Raw genomic sequence first — 20,220 nt, 5'->3', positions numbered from 1 at the left:
CCGAATGTTGTTTGTTTCTGTTGACATAGCTATCTTCTGTTGGCATTGTAGTGTCTACATTGGTGGTTGTGCTGGCATAGCTATGTCTCTAGGAGGTGTGGGGTTTTTCACACGCCTCACTGACACAGTTATGCCATTAGAAGTTTTAAGTGTAGGACCAACCTTTAGGTTGCAATTCAGTAATTTAATATGGGCAGATAGACTCCAACATCTGAGAAGAGCCCCACAAGTCACAGCATGGAGCACTCTGCATGGGAGAAGGGCCAGAACTGTATATTTGTAAGTAGTCACCTGAGATGAAAGAGTATCTCGTTGTCCCTTTTTAAAAAAATTAAAAGAAAAAGTCACTATTTTTAAACAACCACTAATAGCATAAAACAGACTGGCTAAGATTTTTAGAAGTGGGTGCCTAAACGTAAGTTAAATACATGGTTAAGTGTTCAAAAACTGCATGCCTAGAAGCTCCCCTTGACTTCAGTGAAAGCTTTTGTGCTCATTTGAAAATCTAGTCATTTATTTAGGGCTTGGATCTTCAAAGGAGTCTAAGGGTTTGTCTACATAGTACATTATTGCTCACCAACTAGGGTGTAAATTCTAGGATGCACTAACGGACGCATATGGACCCTGCTGCATGTTGACATAGTCATGTTTCAAGTGGGACTCTGTCAATGTGCTCTTGGTAACTTTCAGTCCACACAGCAGAGTCCAAACAGACTGTTTGTGTGCAACATGCTGGTGCACACTAGAATTTACATGTTTGCTGGTTCTACACTAATGTACCGTATAAACAAGCCCTAAAGGGAAGGTTCACAAAGGAGACTTAGGCTCAGTGTTGCACACCTAACTAGGTGACCTGGCGCCTGATGGAATCACGCCACTGCTACTAGCTGTGTTTTGTATGGAGCCCAATCTGGTACGCATCCTCTAAAGTGGCATCTGAGCACTACCACGGCATCAGTGAGTTAGGCAGGAGAACGCCTAGTTTGTGAATCCTGCCAGGGCTTAAGTGTTGAGTGTCAAAATTTGAGCATGGGCACTGCTGTCTATCACCAAAAATGTTAGGTGCCTAAGTAGAGGTTTTGAGGATCTAAATATTGGACTTAGGCACCTGAAGCAGCAGTTCAGCACCTAAATCCCTTTGTGGACCTAGCCTTAAGTGCCCATATGTGGATTTAAGATCCTAACTTTAGGTACCCACTTTGAAAAAAGAATGCTCAATTTTCAGTATCATATGCAGACACAACACAATTTGTAAAAATCTGAACATCTTAAATCACTTTATTCAGTAAATATAAAAGACATTTTGAAACATTCTTAATAGGACTGAGCAGATTTACACATGAATTGAAATATATGGATTAAAAATTTGATATGTCAAAAGAAACATTGAAAAACAGGCAAGAAAATACATGGTTTACAGCTCTTGTTCATTTACTCAGACTATTTCTAACTCATCAGGGGAACTTGGCTTTTGTGTAAGCTTTCCATACAAAATTGTAGTTTACTTGCCAGAATTTCCTCTCTTCACCAGCACCAGGTATATGCGCTATGTTTTCAGTGTGACAGCACTGTTAATGATTAACAGTCACCTTTACAAATTTGCATAATATCGATCCCGGTTCTGAAAGTTTCTGTAAGCATACTTGGCATCTGATTTACTGTGTGGGACTCTTCCGAATGGTTCATGATCATTGAAACAGGAGTCAAAAACTCCATCCACCGCTTTTTCTGCTGTTTCTTTGCTAACTTTTCTGACAGCCAAAATGGAGCGAATGGCTCTGTCTCGTACACAAGTCTAAGAGAAATGAGGAAAAAAATTGCAGTTACGATTTGAGGATTTAAGGTCACAAGTTACAAACCATTTTGTACAGATCTATCCAAATGTTAGTTCCTATTGCACGGATATCAACATTAAGGTTAGTTGTGTATTACAGAAAACTGACACCATTCCAAATACAGTAACTCCCCACTTAACGTCCTCTCTCTTAATGTTGTTTCAATCTTACATCCCTGCTCAATTACAGAACATGCTCCTTTTAAAGTTGTGCAATGCTTCGCTATAACATTGTTTGGCTGCCTGCTTTGTCCACAGCTGGCAGCTCCCCTATGCCTTCTTCACAGCGCCTTCTGCCGGCCAACAGACCCTGTGGATCAGCGCTTTCCCCCTCCTCCCCGTGGCAATCTGCTGGCGTGCAGCATTCGGGAGGGAGGGAGGAGCGAGGACTTGGTGTGCAGGCTCCCCCTCCCTCCCCCCCCCCAACACTGCAAGCCAGTTGATTGCTGCGGGCAGGAGGCAGGGGAGGGAGAGGGGAGGAGCTTTGTGCAGCAGCATTCAGCCAGCTCTCCTCTTCCTGCCACCTGCAATTTAGCTCTTGGACAGAGCAGGATTCTCACAGGAGCCTACTGCCAGGAGCTGTTCTATTCTGACTAGGCAGAAGAGGCTGCAGCCAGCTCAGCTCCATCCCTGCCTGCCTATGCCTCTCCCCTGAAAGGGCATGGGAGACAGAGGCGTTGTGACATTGCACCCCATAATGCTTTATGGGATTTGCTTATAGACTCAGACTCGTAGGTCAGAAGGGACCAATATGATCATCTAGTCTGACCTCCTGCACAAAGCAGGCCACAGAACCCTACCCATCCACTTTGAAACAACCCCTAACCCATGACTGAGTTACTGAAGGTCTCTCAAAATGTTGGTTTGAAAACCTCAAGCTGCAGAGAATCCACCAGCAAGTGACCCATGCTCCATGCTGCAGAGGAAGGGAAAAACTCCGGGCCCCTGCCAATCCGCCCTGGAGGAAATCCTTCCACACCCAAATATGGCGATCAGCTAAACCTGAGCATGTGGCAAGACTCACCAGCCAGCACCCAGGAAAGAATTCTCTGCATAACTCAGAGCCCATCCATCGAACATCCCCTCGAATGTATACATGACATAACTGGAATATGTTTTATGCTACATATGCCATGTAACATATTTCTGTAAAGGTTATGATCTACTGAATATATTCATCCTAGTTGCATGCGTCATTTTGTACTCAAAGTTATGAAATATGGGCTGTATGCTGTTTATTTAAGTAGCCTCAGTGAAGCAGCTGGTCAGCTTCCTGAGAAAAGACATTCTCAGTAAGTGCCCAATCAAAGCCCTTAAGCCAACAATGAACTTGAAGAGCCAATCCACATCTGAGTTTTCCAGGATGTGGCTAGCTGGTAATTAACTCGTCATACAATGTGACACATGACTTGCTCGTTGACTCCAAAACCCATTTTGTAGCTGGATTCATCATTGGGGGGGGGGGGGGGGGGAAACAAGTGCCCAAGCCCAAGCGAAAGTCTATTTAAATCCCCGGGAGACCTCTCCATTCTGTCTTCAGCTGGCTCAAGAGATAGCTTCTCCACCCCCAAAGACACCTGAAAGAAACTGGAACAAAGGACAGTAACTGCAGGGGGTGTGGGTGATTCCTTCTAGTCTGGGTCCAGCAGACTAGTCTGCAAAAGGAAGCTTACTAGAACACCTCTGAGGGTGAGGTTTTATCTGTATTCAGTTTTCTTACTGTATTAGGTTTAGACTTGTATGTTTTGTTTTATTTTGCTTGGTAATTCACTTTGTTCTGTCTGTAATCACCTGGAACCACTTAAATCCTACTTTCTGAATATAATAAAATCACTTTTTACTTATTAATTAACCCAGAGTTAATTCTATGGAGAGAAAACAGCTGTGCATCTCTCTCTATCAGTGTTATAGAGGGCGAACAATGTATGAGCTTTATACAGGGTAAAACTGATTTCTTTGGGGTTTGGACCCCATTGGGAGTTGGGCATCTGAGTATTAAAGACAGGAACACTTCTTAAGCTGCTTTCAGTTAAGCCTGAAGTTTGTGGTTCAGACCTGGGTCTGTGTTTGTGCCAGTAAGCGTGTCTAGGTTGGTAGGGAAAGCAGGGGCAGAAGTAGTCTTGGCACTTCAGTTGGCACCCCCAAGTAGGTTTCTGTGATCCAACCCATCACAGGAGGAATTACCAATCAGGCTTCCATCCAGCAGCAATTTCTTCTCTCCCTCCTCCTTAGGAGACATATATAAGGAAGGAGAGGAGCCAGGTACAAGGAGAAACTGCAAAGCGGGCAATGGATGGAGGGGACACTGGGGGCATCTCTATTAAAAACTTAAGTCAACCTATGTTAGGTCAACTTACAGCCACTGCAGTACTACTGTGGTGGTCCATGTCCACACTATCCTCCTTTCATCAGCGGTGTGCATCCTCACAAGGAGTGTTTCCACTTACTTAAGAAGGGGAGTGTGGGGGTGTGGGTGGGGTGGGCTCTCAGCTCCGCACGCAGCTCCCCGCCAGGAATCCGGCTGCCCCCAACTGGCGCCCTGCCTGGGCTCTCAGTTCCCTGCGCTTTTGGCTCCTCATCAGGAGCCCAGGGCATTCCCACCCGATGGCTCTCAGCTCCCCGCTCCTCTGTGCAGTCAGGCTCCCCAGTGGGAGCCTCCCACTCACTCCAGCTTTCCGGATGGAACCATGAAATTGACAAGAATGACAGCCAACACCTCAGATATAGGAGTGAGCTGAGGGAGGTGGGTGGGGAGTTGAGGAGTGTGGGGCAGTCATATGAGGCAACTTAGACAAACAGAGATGTAGGGATGGCTTGAAGGGGAAGCTAAGAGAGGCAGAGAGGAAAAGGACTGAAGCTGAGGGAGCTGGAGGGGAAAATGTGGGTTTAGAGGAGTGGGAGGGGAAAGTCAGATATGAATGGATGGACAGGTAGGTGGGCAATATAAAGTTATACAAAAGATTAAAATGATTTCCAGTCATCTACTCGTTTTTCTGTGGTAAGATTCTGGCTAGGAATTTAATAGGAGGTGTTGTGTCGCTTGATGGAGTACAATAATAAAGTCCAAAGCCATACTGTACTGTTCCTTAACATAAGTCAGCATTATCTACAAGGCACAGTCTTCTTTACCTGATGGTGCTGTTTTAATCCAAATTTAAATCTGGTCATTTCATTTATGAGTGAGCAGTCTCCACTGAGATTAGCAGCTCGAATCTATCATGAAAACAGAGACCACAGAAAATAAGAATTACTGTAATGCTCTGATTTTTCCATTTTAATATAATGAAGTAGTTTCCAGTATTCTTCTCGTGGATTCTCCTTCATTGGGCTGAACTGGGGAAGACTGAATTCTTCTTTGCTCTCTTGGTGTCAGCTATGCCAGGGCATGGTTCATTGACCACCATCTTTTCCCCTGATTTTGCTTTCTCCTGTACTTTTTTGCTTTTTCCTTTTCATAGTAACCCCCTCCCCACCCCCCACTAACTTCTATAGAAGGCTACATATTGTTCTGGAGGTAATATCCACTGGTGACTCCAGGGGGGGCAAGTCAAACATGCTCTTGCAGCTGAAATGAGTGATCAGGGAGTAGAGAAGAAAAAATTAGATCTGTGAGGCACTGATTGAACTTAAACTCTGTGAGATGCTCCTGTTACCATCTACATTAGGGGCTGCTTTAAGAGCAAGGCAGGCAGGCAAGTGGCTTTCAAAGAACCACCTGCTGCATCTTCCATAGTAGCAAGAACAGAGCTGCATTAAGAGAAGTACAGACAGAGTCATGCACATTTCCCTACCCCTTGATGTTCTCTTCCTCGCACTCTCTCCCTCCTCCAGACTAGTCTGGGACTTCCATGGTATAGCCTACCTTCTGCAATGGGAAACGCTGCTCTAATAGTTTAAATTTAAAAAAAAATAAAAAATTATGGAAATCATGTGCAGAAAAAAAACAAATAATTGTTTCATAAGAGGAAAAAGCTAGTATTTGTACTGGTGAATTTAAAAAAGATTGAAAGAGCAAAAGTTGTTTCGACACAAAAAATGGGCCAAAAAGTACAAACAAGCAATTCCCAAAAAAGTGCGAGCCCAATCTTGTGTTAAATCTTGTATGATATACAATTTTATGTACCTTTATAAAATCCGACCTTTTCGTAGCAAATTTGTTACGTTACTTCTCTCATTAGGGCAGATCACTGAATCTGCAATTTTTACAATGAAACCTGTAAGTTTCTGCTATCAACTCCAGATATCATTCTTTACATTTGTTGGAAAGTATTCCTAAACGTTTTAAGCTAAAATGACACAGACACCATTTAACTCCATATATTTACATTATCTTTATTGGCATTGAATAATTTTTTTTTTGTTACAGTGAGGAAATTTTCTACTTTATCAAAATTACAAAGATGACATTTACATGGAAATATACTTCACATAATTCTAGTTCATATTCCAAAATGAACTATTAGTAACCTGTGTAAGTAGTTTAGTTTCGTTTCATAATCTATCAAGTTCTCCATGCTACACAAGCAACTATGTGCCACTCAGTAATGATCTGGTAATAACTACTCTCCAAGAAAGGATTAGAGTGCCATGAACAGAGGTTTATGATTATTAAGGCTACAGTCAATGAAATAATATGTAAATATTTTTACAGGAAGAGTCACTTTTGTTAATAACCTTACTTTTGAACTCTAATATACTACTATGAAGATTATGCAAAATATCAATATTTGTAGAAAAAGGAACTTTATAAATACTGCACTATCATCTACACATTTTTATTCTGTAGCTATTGAAATGTGATAATTACGTATCAGAAGCAGATAAATACTTATTATGTATTACATTTGTTTGCTAAACTCCAAAACATAGTATTTCAACTTATACTTTGAACAAATCTGGTCTCTAGAATGAATAAACAAAAGAACAAAAAAGGGATGAAGAAGGGAGTTATACTGAATTATGTCTGGACAGAACAGAATGTTTGGCTTAGCACTAAAACCTCTGATAACCACCAGTAAGTAATACTCGGACTCAAGAAAGAAGCCTACTCATGTGTGACAAGCACATTGACTTACCTCTGAACAGGCTAAATGTTTGACATTGCTGAACCAGTCAACATGTGCACGACAGTGATCAAAAGCATGAATCAGTTCATGTGTAACTACTCGGTTCATATGGGATTGTTGATGAATATTGTTCTGGCATAGAACAATCTGTAGAACAAAAATATAGGAAGTCTTTAACTTTCTTCTAAAGGAATTTTCATTGCAAGAGTATACTAGCTTTGAACAGTATTACTGGCTTTCAACTTCTCCTTGTCCTGTTGGAATTATTTATGCAGGCAACCACTACAACACTAACTTAACCATAATTCCTTTATTAAATTCAAAGGTCAAATGTTATTTATACAATTGCTCTAAACATGCCTAAAAGCCTAACTAATAAGACCTATACTATATCCCCATAGTAAAAAAAAAAAAAAAAAAAAAAAAAAAAAAGTTGAAAAGCATTTGATCAAGATACTTACAAATGGCCTAAACCCAGGGGTTCTTAGAGCCATAATCATTGAATCATACACGCGTAGGACTGGAAGAGACCTCAGTAGGTTATCTAGTCCAGTCCCCTGTACTTAAAACAAGACTAAAGCCTGGTCTACACTACGATTTTAAGTCAAATTTAGCAGCGTTACCTTGATTTAAGCCTGGACCCGTCCATATGACGCAGCCCTTTTTTTCGATTTAAAGGAATCTTTAACTCATATTTCCTTAAACAAATTAAAGCTAACCCTAATTCTTTCATTTTATAATTTATCCTATAATCCCTCAAAGGTCCCAGGCAGGTCATTTGCATCACTGAGGATCCCACTATTTTTCTCCATTAACCATCACTTCAACCTGCGGTGGACTAATATTAATGGTGTTATCTCCAAATAATAACTCTTACATACTGCTTTTCATTAGCAGAGCTCAAAGCACTTCACAAAGAAACATCAGTATCTAAGCACAAGCATGGATCTACCAGATTTTAAGGTTAACTTTCTTTCATGGATTTAAATAAAACTGCCAACACTATTTAAATATCTGATTCTGATTATAAATACATGTTCTTGCGATCTCCTTTTTCACTTTATAGGCTATTGAAAAACAGTCAAATCAACGCCCACCTGTGATGTTGCAGCATCAAAACCTCCACTGACACACCCATCACAGTCTTCACAGGCAAAGTGCCGATCTTTATGAACAGTGCTGAAAGGTCAAGAAGTATGAACTTAGAGGCAAGATTGCTAAGGATCACTATAGAAGTCAATACAGAACACAGAAGTCAGAGATTGACCTACCAGCCAGACTGCTTCATAGCATCAAGAAGAAGTTGAGCATACGGATCTAGAAAAACAGTGCTGCAATCAATTTCTCTACACAAAGTTTTGTACAGCAAGTAAAGTTCAGTTTTTTATTATATAAGATAAATTACAAAGTGCGATTTATGCAATTAATAATTATATGGTGATGATGTGACACTGCATCTTAAACTAAGTGCATTGTGACTTTCTTTGAAAAGCACTGGATGAAAAAGTCAATTTACAAATTGTCCCAATTCAGATTAATAAAAAAAATGACATTCAAAGCCATACAATGCTCAATTCACTGCAGAGCACACAGACATTATTTAAATAGCAAATGCTTGTATAGAGGCCACTACTTCTGAGTCCTGTACAGAACTTAGGTGGAGGTCTGGCCTGACATTATGCCTAAAACTTTGGTCGACCTAGCTGTGGCCTCTCAGAGCGGTGGATTTACTATGACGATGAGAAAAGTCCCTTTCCAATACTGTAGTAAGTGTCTATACTACAGGGCTGAGGCACTGGTGGTGCACACCCAGCCTCAGTGTATAATAACGGAGCCTAAGTGTAGAGTTAGCATATCCCCTCAATCTACAGAAAAAGGCCTTCTGGGTAAAAAGAACATATAGCAGCCACTTCTGGAAGGTTATCTTCTTAATTTACTTAGCCAGAATTAGTGCAGATATGGAAGATGAACAGGGAACGTTACATAGCAAGACAAAAGCCCAAGAACAATGAAGAAGCTTTTAGGAGGTTATCACTTTAACAGAAACATCAAGTTACTCACAATTACACCAATTCCTACATCTTCACAGATGCCAAAAAACTCCAAATGTCCCCCCCATCTCCGCCTACTGCACTGCCAAGATCAATACAGTAAAAGCTCTTTTATCCAGCACTTCACAAGCCAGCCAGCTCTAAAAACCAGCATTTCTGATCTGCACTGAAAGTCCAATTTATAGTGCAGTTGATGTGGAGCCGGCAGGGGCTGAGGCATGGGAGGGACTGTGGGGTGGAGGAAGTTTGGGGCAGGGAGTTGGGGCGCAGGGTGCCATATGGGGGGCACTTACCTCTGGCGGTTCCCGGCAAGTAGTTGCCTACCCCAGCTGTTGCTAACGGAGGCACGGCCAGATGACTCTGCAGGCACACTGCCTCTATCCCCCATCCCCGAGTGCTAACTCTGTGGCTTCCAGCCCATTGGCCGGGAACTGTGGCCAATGGGAGCTGCGGGGGGCAGCGCTTGCAGACAGAGGCAGTGTGGCACATGCCTGCTTGCAGAGCTGCCTAGCCGTGCCTCCGCCAGGAGCAGCAGGGACGGAGAGCCACTGGCAGTGAGCGCCTCTCCCCCCCCCCATCTGGCACATCGAGGCCTGGCTGCCCCCACCCCAGAGTCCGCACACCAGCCAGAACCCTCACCCCCTCCTGCACCCCAACCCCAATTTTGTGAGCATTCATGGCCCGCCATACAATTTCCATACCCAGATGTGGGCCTTGGGCTTAAAAGTTTGCCCACCGATCTTAGCACTTCATCATTTATCTTAGTTATTGTGCAGATGCTTGTCATGGTGATATTTAATTCGTATTTTAACACCAAATACTCATTGAAAATAAGTATACGTACTTGCTAAGTAGTTTTAGCAATGACGTCTGTGTTTCTAGTATTGCAGTTGCTATGTTTTGTTAGCACAGTAAATGAAGCTGCAACATAAATGATGTTTAAATGACCTCACTCTGTAAAGAAGTAATTGATACTTATGTACACCAGGCGGGGTCGTTTGGAAGCTGAAGACTCTGCCTCCATCCCACACCAGTCTCAGGTTAGGACAAGTCAGCAAATCAGAACAACCTCACAGATCAGTAACTGCTACTGGCTACAGTTCGCTACCCCTGTCCCGGGGCGATTAGGCCAGAGAGCAGTTTATCGCTAACTGCTACTGGCGGCAAATTACTCCAGGCCCCCGGAGGAGAAGCTCTGAGCCCCCGGCCTGGCGGGCCCCTCCAACCCCGCACTCAGAACCGACCCTGCGGAGGCCACAGGGTCCGGGCGCCCCCCTCGGTGCCTACTTGTCTCCAGGGCGATCTTCAGCATCACCTGGCACTTGTGGTTGAAGGTGAAGAGGCTGGTGAACAGGAAGCTGCGCTGCGGCTTGGCCTCGCTGCGCCGCTCCGGGAAGAGCCGGTAACCGAAATCCTCCCCCTCGGCCACCTCCTGCGGCGGCGGCCGCGGCTCGCTCCGATCCATGGGCTCGGTTCCCCGAGCGCTCACAGGCCGGCTCGAGACATGCTCGCGGCAGCGACCGTTCCCAGGCAAAGGTCAACCCCCGCCCCGCCCCGCCAATCACAGGGCCGGCTGCGCACCACGTGCTGCGAGCCGAGGGGCGGTGCTGTCAGCCATGACACCGGAGGTAACGGTCGCTTCGGGTGAGTGGTCGCGGAGCGGGGCTGCGCGGGCGGCAGCTGGGCCGAGGCCCTGTCATTAGACGCGCGGGTGATTCTGTTTCCAGCCCCGGCCGCGGTGCGCTCTGGGACGGGCCAGCCGCGGTTTGCGGCGCTAGCAGCGGCAGGAGGAGGCGGTACCCGGCGCAAGGTGGGGTCTGGAGGGCGCGAGGCGGCCGTTCCAACCTGGCTGGGGGCGGGCCGGCTGGGTCCCTGGTCTCCTTGTCGGGGTCGCCTGTCGGGGGATGAGCCCGAGCAGCCACGTTTGCTGGGGACACGTGAGGCGCCAGGCCTCTGACCTGACCCATTTCCCGCCCTCATCAGGGCAGCGGCTGAGCCCCTCGGGGCACCAGCGGGCTGTGAGCGGCGCTGCTGGCCAGTCTGTAGGTGGGGAACTGAGGCAGGGAGAGAGTAAGGCCTGGGTCAACAAGGCACTTAGGCGTTGCAACGCCGAGCGTCCTAGGAAGAGCACTCGGGGCCACTGAGCCAGGTGCCTGGACGCCGCAACGGTGTATGGGAGAGTTAGGCACCTTAAACTGTGATCTACACAGGGCCGCCCAGAGGATTTAGGGGGCCTGGGGCAAAGCAGTTTCGGGGGCCCCTTCCATAAAGAAAGTTGCAATACTATAGGAGGCCCCTGTGGGGCCTGGGGCAAATTGCCCCACTTGCCCCCCCTCTCGGCGGCCCTGCCACTTAGACCTGATTATCAGTGATTTCAGTGGTCACTTAACAAAACAAAAGACTATCTATGGAGCGTAATCAGCTCTGTCTTTAAACAGTGGAAAGGGGCAGGTCAAATAGTACCTGTGACTCAGGCAGACCAGCAAGCAAAACACCTGTCCCCACCCTCTCTCTTGATGTTCTCAATCAGCACAGGCTAATTACAGTTCTATTGCCTTTTACTTGTAAAATAAGAACAACATTTCATTCCCACCTCCCTCACCCCCGGCATTCAAGTGATTTGTAACCCAACCCCAGCCAAAATCTATCACTTGGGGACAACACAGATCTGTTTGCTGGATACCTAGGTAGATTAGGTGTGAATGTAAATAAAATCTGGTCCTGAAGCCTTTCCCCCAGTCCCCAGCTCATCACTTGCTGTCAGGGAGAGCTCATTTAGACTTTGCTTACAAATCATAACTTGGCCAACGTCACCGAAATGAATGCACTGGCATCGTCATAAAAACCAAAGATGTATAAGGAAGCTAGTCTATGCTCATACTTTTCAAATCTTTTATACTTTTTCAGATACATGTATTTTATCGTACACTTTATATGCTTTTAAAGTATGTATTAATGTTTCAATTTCAATTCAAATTTCACAATCACTAAATTGCAACAATGCACATAATTAATTCACAAACTGGGTGGAGGGGTGTTTGGGGAAATGTTGGTGGGTGTAGGGAGTTGTGTGTTGTAGGGAAATCCTGAACCAATCTAAACATAGAAGGCTTCAAGTGTGTTGGACACATTTCATCTTGGCCATTTCAGAAACAGAGGCAAAAGGATTCCCCACCCCTCTCACTGGACAGCCCTGGATTCTTTTTGGATTTCTTTCTAGTAAATACTGAAGTACAGGAAAGTGAATGTAGTGAGTGCAGGACAACTTTTAGTTTGGCCAATTCATGACTGGAATCAAGCCATGTCGGTTCAGCCATGGTCTCAGCAGCCAGATTAGTTTTAGATCATGCAGACTTCAGATTTGGATATTGGCCAGTGATGTCTATTGTGCTTGGACAGTTCTAGTTTAATGTGCCTAAGTACACTTTGCATGATCTACTGGCCCCAATGAGAGGGATCTGGTAAGTCAGAAATATGTTAACAATTGGTAAACAGACAATTACAAAATATATAATTAACCAATAACCAGAGTCCCAAAGGTGGACTGTCATAACAGCTATCTTGCCCTTCAACATCTTTTTGTTGTAAAAAAAAAAATCATTTAAAAAAATTACATGGGAAAATATATGAAAAAGGATAAAAAGCAAGTATCCTGAACTCATCTTGATATCCCCAGATAATTTTGCATGCCATGTAATCATATACTGATCTCTGGCCACTGTAATACTCTACGCATTTTACAACAGCGAGAGGTAAGCTGCAGTCTGAGCCACAAATTCAATGTTTTGTGTCAAAAAGGAAATGGAAAGTATAATTTAACATGACTTCTTTAATCCTGAAAGCAGGACCTCTTCTCTCCTCTTCCCAGGAGGAAGCAGGAGGCAACCATTCTCATTGCCAGATCCTGCACCACATCAAGGCATCATTCTACCTAACTAGCCCCTGGCAACCTAACTTCTACACCTTTGTTAAAAAGAACTCTATTTGAAAACTATATTGCATAATAAATAAATAATACATGTAAAGATAAATAAATGTAAGCATAATAAAGCTCAAAGATAGGGCAACAATATTCCTGTAAGTTCATCATTGGGACAGAACTATTTAAGGTTGTGTAATTTGGACAGTGGTAAGAGAAAACCCAACAATGCAGAATAGATTGTAAATCTATTTCTGTTCACACTTTAGAGGGTGTAGTAAACAAAAGAAATAACTTGAAACCCATTGTTACTATTAACTAGTATGAGCAATCATCACACACCCTTATCCCACCACCTAGATACTTAAGAACTGCCTAGGGCTAGGGCACATGAGGCACCAACACAGTATTCAGAGCAAACATTAAGAACAGTCCCAGTTCATCACACCCCTCAACCCTCTGCTAAATTCACCCTGTTTTGCAACCCTCCCCCCCCCCCCCCCCGCAAGCCGTCTATTTTATTGTTGCAGGGCAAATGAAGGAGCCATAGTTTAATGGAAATTTTCAGCCCCTACAGCGGTCTTGCAGCAGGGAAAACAGAGTTGATGGGAAGGGAACTGGTTTGGATAGGAGCCCCAGTCCCCTTCCTTTCCAAATAATTTGGAAAGGGAATTAGATCATGCCGTGCCTCAGTTTCCCCTTCTGCAGGGAGATAGGGGGAGATAAAAGTCTCAGCCTGTCGTGCCATATTGCAGACCGGGGGCTTTTTTCCTGGTTACATTACATGATCCCAACTTTAGTCTGAAACAGACCCAGGCAGGCACAAACTCACCCTAAACAGCAACACCCTGAAACCACAACAACCCCAATATTACAAACCTAGGGGAATCACAGGGTCAAACACTCACGGTTGGAAGTCCCAGGAGCTGTTCAGGTGAGTGAGGTCACTGCAGAGATTATTCCATCCTGTCTCCCAGTCCCACCCGACCAGAAAGAAGCTCCTCGCTCGGTGTCTCTCCAGGTGAGCAGGTACGCCTCCCCCTCCCCCTCCCCCAGCGGCTGGCTGTGCCTGAGCTCAGCAGTCAGCATCTCTGGTTGCCTAGCTTCTGGGAGGGAGAGGCAGAGCTGCTTCGGCCAGCGGGGCCCCGTCAGGGGAGTATCAGACACAGTCACACAGTCGCGGCCGGGGGCCCCTGCGGGACCCGGGGCCTGGGTCAAATTGCCCCACTTTCCCCCCCCTCTGGGCGGCCCTGGATCTACACCGGGGTACGCGGAGGTCTTCCAGGGGGGACATCAACTCAGCTAGAGATTTGTCTAGTTTTACAAGAGGCTACATAAAAAGCGCTAGTGACATAATAACAAATTAGTACTTGTTTATGCTGCTCTATATACCGTACGCTGAAGTGTAAGTATAAATTTTATATTCCAGTTGATTTATTTTATAATTAGATGATAAAAATGAGAAAGTATGCAGTTTTTCACTAACAGTGAGCTGTGACTGTTTTGTATTTTTCTGTCTGATTTTGTAAGCAAGTAGTTTTTAAATGAGTTGAAACTTGGGTTATACAAGACAAATCAGACTGCTGAATGGGGTACACAGTTGTTTGGAAAAGGTTGAGAATCACTGAGCTACAGAGCCAACATTCTAGGAAAGCGAAACCTGCCTGAAATAGCCTTTGGGGTGTGTGTCCTAAGCTTAGTTGCTCTCACAAGGGTAGATGCCTCAGTTTGGGCAATGAGGAGGCACCTGTCTCAGCTAGTGATCTGTAGCCAAGAACCCATCTCTTGGAGTAATCGGATAAGTGCTCTTAGTCTTCTCTGTCGAAGCTACTCTACTTCGAATCAATGCTTAAGTAGCCATTGGGCCACAGAAAAATTGGACTGACTCTGTAAACTGGTAGGGCACCCAGGAGACCTCGGGTCCAGCCTCCCTGCTCCAATGATTATTTAAGTATTTATCCAAAGCTAAGCAGCTACCACTGCAGAGATTCAGGGTGCCTCATGTGTCTTGGGGTGCCCATGGTAGCCCTCACTGAAAATGCCAAAGTCAGGGCAGGCTGCGAAAAGGAGAGCAGATGCTCTCGAAAATGGTGGTGAACTCTGACATTAGATTCCCCAGGCAAACTGTTCTGATTCCCCACAGTGGTTAGCAAGAAACTGGGGAGTGCAGGGGGAGGGTAAGGAATTACCCAGCTCTCTTTATTTTATTCCAGTAAGGTGAGGAGTTATTTAAAAGCTCTGCTCACTATACAAAATGTTCTTCTGAACCCCAAAGGGCCGGTCACATTACCAGGCCAATATTAGTTTGGATCTTATCCAAAATACGACGTTGCCAGGCAATCTTTCAGGATCTAAAACTCAAGGTTTATTAAAAAATAACAGAACAAGAAGAGAGTTGCTGAATGGTCCAAGTAGTCAGATACATACATAAAACTTCAAAGTCCATATATCAGATCTTAAGCAGTATTGGTGAGTTTGCTGGCTTGAAAGTCCCTCTGGAACTAAGGATGTAAAATATTAAATGATAAACCAGTAAGTATTGGTCTTACCGTTAACCCTCCATCATTCACCCATCTGCTTCCAAGCAGCTGGCAGAAGGATACTGCTTGCTAGGCTAGGCCAGGAAACACCTGGCAGCGCAGGTAAGCAGGACAAGGAAACTGCCAGTCTGGGGGCTTTGCAGGGGCGGCCAGCCTGTCGGGGAGTGCGTTTAGGCTGGGGAGAGGGTCAGGGGCTTCAGGCCCAATAGGGGGGTAAAGTAGGCCCCGGCCTCCCCCCTTTGCCACTGGAAGGGGTTTGGCTGTGGAGGCGGACAGCACACTGGTTGGTGCTGCGGCTTCAGCTGATAATTGAAGGGAAAGGAAGCTGCTGCTGGGGTGGTATGGAGCATCTGTGGAGGCCACATCAGGACAAACTAGTTACCTGGGACTCCTTTCCCTTTTCCTGGTTAGTGAGGATGGAAGGAGCATGCTGCGCCCCCTCAACTGCCCAAAGCTCTCCTGGCTAGGCCTGTTGTGTCCTGCACCCCCATCCTCTGCCACCCTTCCCCATCTGTCCAGGGCAAAGGGGAGGGGAGCTGTCGTCCTAGGCATTGTGAGGCCCAAATTGGTTAACGGGTTACATGGTTAACCAATATAATTTTTACAGTTTAAACAAATACTTTTTAAAATGATATTTACATCCCTATCTGGAACACATCCAAAGCTTGGGTGGGTTATTCAGTCCTTTCTTCAGAACTTCAGTTTGCAAAGAATTTACTCCAGAGGTAAGAAGCAGGATTGAAGATAAAATGAAGATGTTGCCGCTGCCTTTTATATCCTTTGGCAGGTGGCTTGCATACAGTGTCACACCACATCAAAATATCCCATTGCTTAGTGATTAGAGCATCTTTCTGAGATGTCAGATCCTTCCTCCCAATCTGGCAGAGCGGGGAATTGAACCTGGATCGTTCACATCTCAGGTGACCACTGGGCTAAATATTGTAAGAAAACTCCTCCTTCTAGCAGATTTTGAATGGGACCTGATCTGAAAGGTACCCTCAGTCCACCTACCGAATTGGGCTCTGCGCACGAGGTAGGCAGATGAATACCTGTCTTTTCTTGGTTTGTGCATGGTTAGGCATCTAGATGCTGAGAGTGAGGCAGCAGTGTAAGTGCCCAGAGGTAGAAATTTAGATGCAGAGGGAACCTGTAAACTTAGGCACCAGGTGCGTTTAGGTGCCTGTGGGGTTTGATGGAGTTTAAAACTGGGTTTTAGGTGCCTAAATTGTAAGTGCACTTAAGTACCTTTGTGGATCAAGGTGTAAGTGACTTGCCCAAGATTGCATAGGAAGTCTGTGGCAGAGCTGTGAATGACTCTAGGTCTCCTGACTAGATAAGAGTGAGGGGAAGAGTTATTTTAATTAAGTGCCAGTGTGGACACAAGAACAAATGGGTATAAATTGGCCATCAACAAGTTTAGGCAAAGGTTTCTAACCATTAGAGGAGTGAAGTTCTGGAACAGCTCAGGGGAGCCGTGGGGGCTTCTATAACAGGACTGCCTACAATGGCATGTGGCCCATGGGGATTTTTGCTACTGGCAGTCGGCCAACCGGCTGGAGATAGGACACCAGATGAGGTGCGTTCTGAGTTAATACAGATAATTCTTTCCCGGGTATCTGCCTGGTGGATCTTACCCATATGCTCAGGGTCTAACTGATTGCCAAATTTGGGATCGGGAATTTTCTTCCGGTTCAGATTAGCAGAGATCCTGGGGTTTTTCACTTTCCTTTGCAGCATGGGGTACAGGTCACTTGCAGGTTTAAACTAGTGTAAATGGCAAACTCTCTGTAACTTCAAGTCTTTAAACCAGAGGTCGGCAACCTTTCAGGAGTGGTGTGCTGAGTCTTCATTTATTCTCTCTAATTTAAGGTTTTGTGTGCCAGTAATACATTTTAACGTTTTTAGAAGGTCTCTTTCTATAAGTCTATAATATATAACTAAACTATTGTTGTATGTAAGGCAAATAAGGTTTTTAAAATGTTTAAGAAGCTTCATTTAAAATTAAATTAAAATGCAGAGCCCCCCAGACCGGTGGCCAAGACCCCAGACAGTGTGAGTGTCACTGAAAATCAGCTCACATGCCGCCTTTGGCAAGCATGCCATAGGTTGCCTACCCCTGCTTTAAACCATGATTTGAGGATTTCATTAACTCAGCGAAAGATGGGGAGGGGTCTTTTTCAGTGGGTGGGTAAGGTCTGTCTGACCTTAAAGTCTATGACACTCCCAGTCTAGTGACTGGTCCACCATAGAGCATCCTTTCCTCCCCACTTCCCTTATGCATATAACTGTACACATTAATTTTAGCAGCATGTCTTTTCAGCACATGCCTGAGGAATAATAAGCCAAAATGTCATAATTTGTTCAGAAAGGATCCTTACTGTGTTCACCTGGTTAAAGGCTTCCCTAATTAAAATCTCTTATTGTCCTCTGCAGATTGAGAGGTATGAATAGAGACTTTAATGTGCAAAGGAATTCCAAGTTTTTTGCTTAGGCCCCTATCCTCCAAACTCTTAAACATGCTAATACACTTTACAGGGTTCTAAATTAGCAGGATCAATGCTGGAAAGGGACCTGAGCATTGGTGTGCTCACCTCAATGAAGACCTCTGCCCATTTGCAAAAAAACAAGATGTTAGGAAGCATAAGGAACAGGCTATAGAATAGCAAGAACAAGAGAAACGGAAGGGTGCCAAATTTCAGTACTAAGATATTTTTTTTTTTCACACAACACATAATTAGATTATGGACCTCAATGACACAGGATGTCACTTAGGCCAAGAAATTAGCAGGATTCAAAGATATTTAAACAGATAGCAAGACTATCCAGAGTTATAATAGTTAATGGTTACCAAAAAATAAAAAGGGATATAAAACTTCATTTGTATAAGTTTAAAACAGTTTTTACAGATTAGGATGAGAGCTTCATGGAAGACAGATTATCCCATATCTGTCTGTTGCTGGATGTCTTGAAGTTCCTCTGAAGCAACTAGTGCCAGTCGTTTTGGAGACAGGATACGAGACCATGGGCTAATCCAATGCCGCAATTCCTGTGTTCCACTGAGTTCTAAATTCATTGCAACAATTTAGGAAAATGACCTTAGCATCATTCAGGATAGCTCAAGAAGAGCATCTGTTCAGTGTGCAGCAGTGGTCAAAAAAAAAGCAAGCAAAAAGTTACACTGTATAAAGAATGTGGGTTAATGATCATGAAAATATTATCTTTGTTTTAGGTAAGGCTATCTAATGTTAAATTCTGGTCATCCTGCCTCAAAACAGATATACCAGAAATAGGAGTCTAGGACTCTGAAAACGAGAAGGTATGGAAAGAGTAAAGAGATTAGTAGTATCTAATTGAGAAAGTATAAAACTAACAGGGGACATAATGTTAATATACAAAATAGTGACTGGAATCAGAGACAGTGAATTGGATATTTCTGTTTACCTTCTGTCACAATGCAGGACTAAAGGACATATAAAATTAAATGTAAAGAAAACAGAATTAAAACTGATAAAAATAAATACTTTTTTACATAGTAGTTGAACAATAATCAACTATTTGTTTTGCATCACCACAAACTGAGACCTGGAATTTAGGAGGGTTCAAAAATATTGAACATCCACAGTGATGTTGGATAGGGTAAACAATATTTATTTATTTTTTCTGTAAGTGATAAAACCACATTTCAGGGCATAAACCAGCTGCTAACTGACAAGAGTGTGGTGGCAGTGGTGGGCAACGTGTGGTCCATCAGGGTAATATGATTGCAGGCTGCGAGACATTTTGCTGATGTTGACCATCCGCAGGCATGGCCCCCAGCAACTACCAGTGGCTGCGGTTCACCTCTGGGAGCCTCCCCCTTCCTGGTAGTTAAAATGAAAGTACATATTTAAAACCTACCTAAAAATATTAAATTGATCAAATTTCTTGCCCGTACACAGACACGAGGTAGCATCTATAGAATGAGTACATTTTATAGTTGCAGATTTTTTGTTAAATGTTAACTTTAAAAAGCCAATTTCCTTGGTGTTTGTCACACAACATGGTGTGACTGATGTTTGAAAAAATTATTGAAGGCACATTTCCTTTAGTACAAGATCACATAGTTGTCACCTTCTGGATAAATCCTTGCCTTGCTCCTTAAAGAGGCAATACACCTTATCCATAATAATGAAAAACATGACTTGTTTCTTTCTTTTGAAATGTTGTGGTATGTCAGAAAAGTTATAACTTTTTTATCATTTTAATAACTTGTTCTCTTCTCGTCTCCTTACTTTTTCTCATAGTGCCTTGCTCATACCGGTGGGAAGATTTAGTCATGCATGCAAAGTAGTTCAGTCGAGTTCAGACATGATTTTTTTTCTCATTTTACTGAAACTAGTTTTCTTCAATAAATGCTTTTGATTCTCATCAAAAACCTATTTTTCCCCAAATTCAACAGGTAACAATGACTTCACCAAATAAAGCACTAGAACTACAGCTGCAAATGAAGCAAAATGCTGAAGAGCTGCATGATTTTGTGAGAGAATTAGAAAGCTGGGAAAAAGATGTTAAGCAGATGGATTCTGAATTGAGGAAACAGAGTGGTGCCCCAGAAAAGGTAAATCTCAATATTAACACAGCTATTTATAAAAAGTGGTAGTATTTGTTTAATAATTTATCATTTAGTTTTGTTTTTCTTTGCACAGATTAATATTCAAAGTGATTCTCATTTTAATTGTCATGGGACACGTTACTGCTGCTGCTCAAAGATATTTCATGAAGACTAAGGATCATTATCTTCTAACCCCCTCCCTTTTTTTTTTTTTTTTTA

General features: G+C 43.8%; 2 protein-coding genes across 6 annotated transcripts in view; one reads left to right on the top strand and one right to left on the bottom strand.

Moving 5' to 3' along the window:
• Window positions 1-1,260: 1,260 nt before the first annotated feature.
• On the bottom strand, window positions 1,261-10,500 carry ATP23 (ATP23 metallopeptidase and ATP synthase assembly factor homolog). 2 transcript variants are annotated; one of them, XM_032802445.2, is made up of 6 exons: window positions 10,239-10,500; window positions 8,172-8,217; window positions 7,998-8,079; window positions 6,910-7,047; window positions 4,964-5,047; window positions 1,261-1,795 (listed from the first exon to the last, which is right to left on the bottom strand). In XM_032802445.2, the coding sequence occupies exons 1-6, from the start codon at window positions 10,414-10,416 to the stop codon at window positions 1,592-1,594; spliced, it is 732 nt and encodes a 243-aa protein (XP_032658336.1). In that variant the 5' UTR covers window positions 10,417-10,500; the 3' UTR covers window positions 1,261-1,591. The 2 variants fall into 2 exon arrangements, with proteins under 2 accessions (XP_032658336.1, XP_032658337.1); XM_032802446.2 differs by lacking the exon at window positions 8,172-8,217 and having other exon boundaries at window positions 10,239-10,498.
• A 32-nt stretch (window positions 10,501-10,532) lies between these two features.
• The window catches only part of RPAP3 (RNA polymerase II associated protein 3), a 53,319-nt gene continuing 43,631 nt past the window's right edge, over window positions 10,533-20,220 (top strand). The window contains exons 1-2 of one of the 4 annotated variants that reach the window (XM_032802440.2): window positions 10,533-10,595; window positions 19,849-20,007. In XM_032802440.2, coding sequence (XP_032658331.1) covers window positions 19,855-20,007 — 153 coding nt within the window. In that variant the 5' untranslated portion in view covers window positions 10,533-10,595; window positions 19,849-19,854. Of the gene's footprint in view, window positions 10,762-18,603; window positions 18,727-19,848; window positions 20,008-20,220 lie in introns of those variants that run through there. The other 3 variants (XM_032802441.2, XM_032802439.2, XM_032802442.2) reach the window with 3 other exon arrangements.

Source organism: Chelonoidis abingdonii, chromosome 1 (genome assembly GCF_003597395.2).
Source record: "Chelonoidis abingdonii isolate Lonesome George chromosome 1, CheloAbing_2.0, whole genome shotgun sequence".
In the NCBI taxonomy this organism is placed as follows: Eukaryota; Metazoa; Chordata; order Testudines; family Testudinidae; genus Chelonoidis; species Chelonoidis abingdonii.
Note: the sequence above shows the minus strand (reverse complement) of the source record. Positions and strands in the feature narration are given on the sequence as shown.

What these genes read in the sequence shown, in the direction of transcription:
- ATP23 (XM_032802445.2), bottom strand. Translation starts at nt 10,416, where the DNA reads ATGGATCGGAGCGAGCCGCGGCCGCCGCCGCAGGAGGTGGCCGAGGGG. An exon ending in GCTATGAAGCAGTCTGGCTG is followed by an intron (nt 8,080 to 8,171) that starts GTAGGTCAATCT and finishes TTGACCTTTCAG; the next exon opens with CACTGTTCATAAAGATCGGC. An exon ending in AACATTTAGCCTGTTCAGAG is followed by an intron (nt 5,048 to 6,909) that starts GTAAGTCAATGT and finishes TTTTCATGATAG; the next exon opens with ATTCGAGCTGCTAATCTCAG.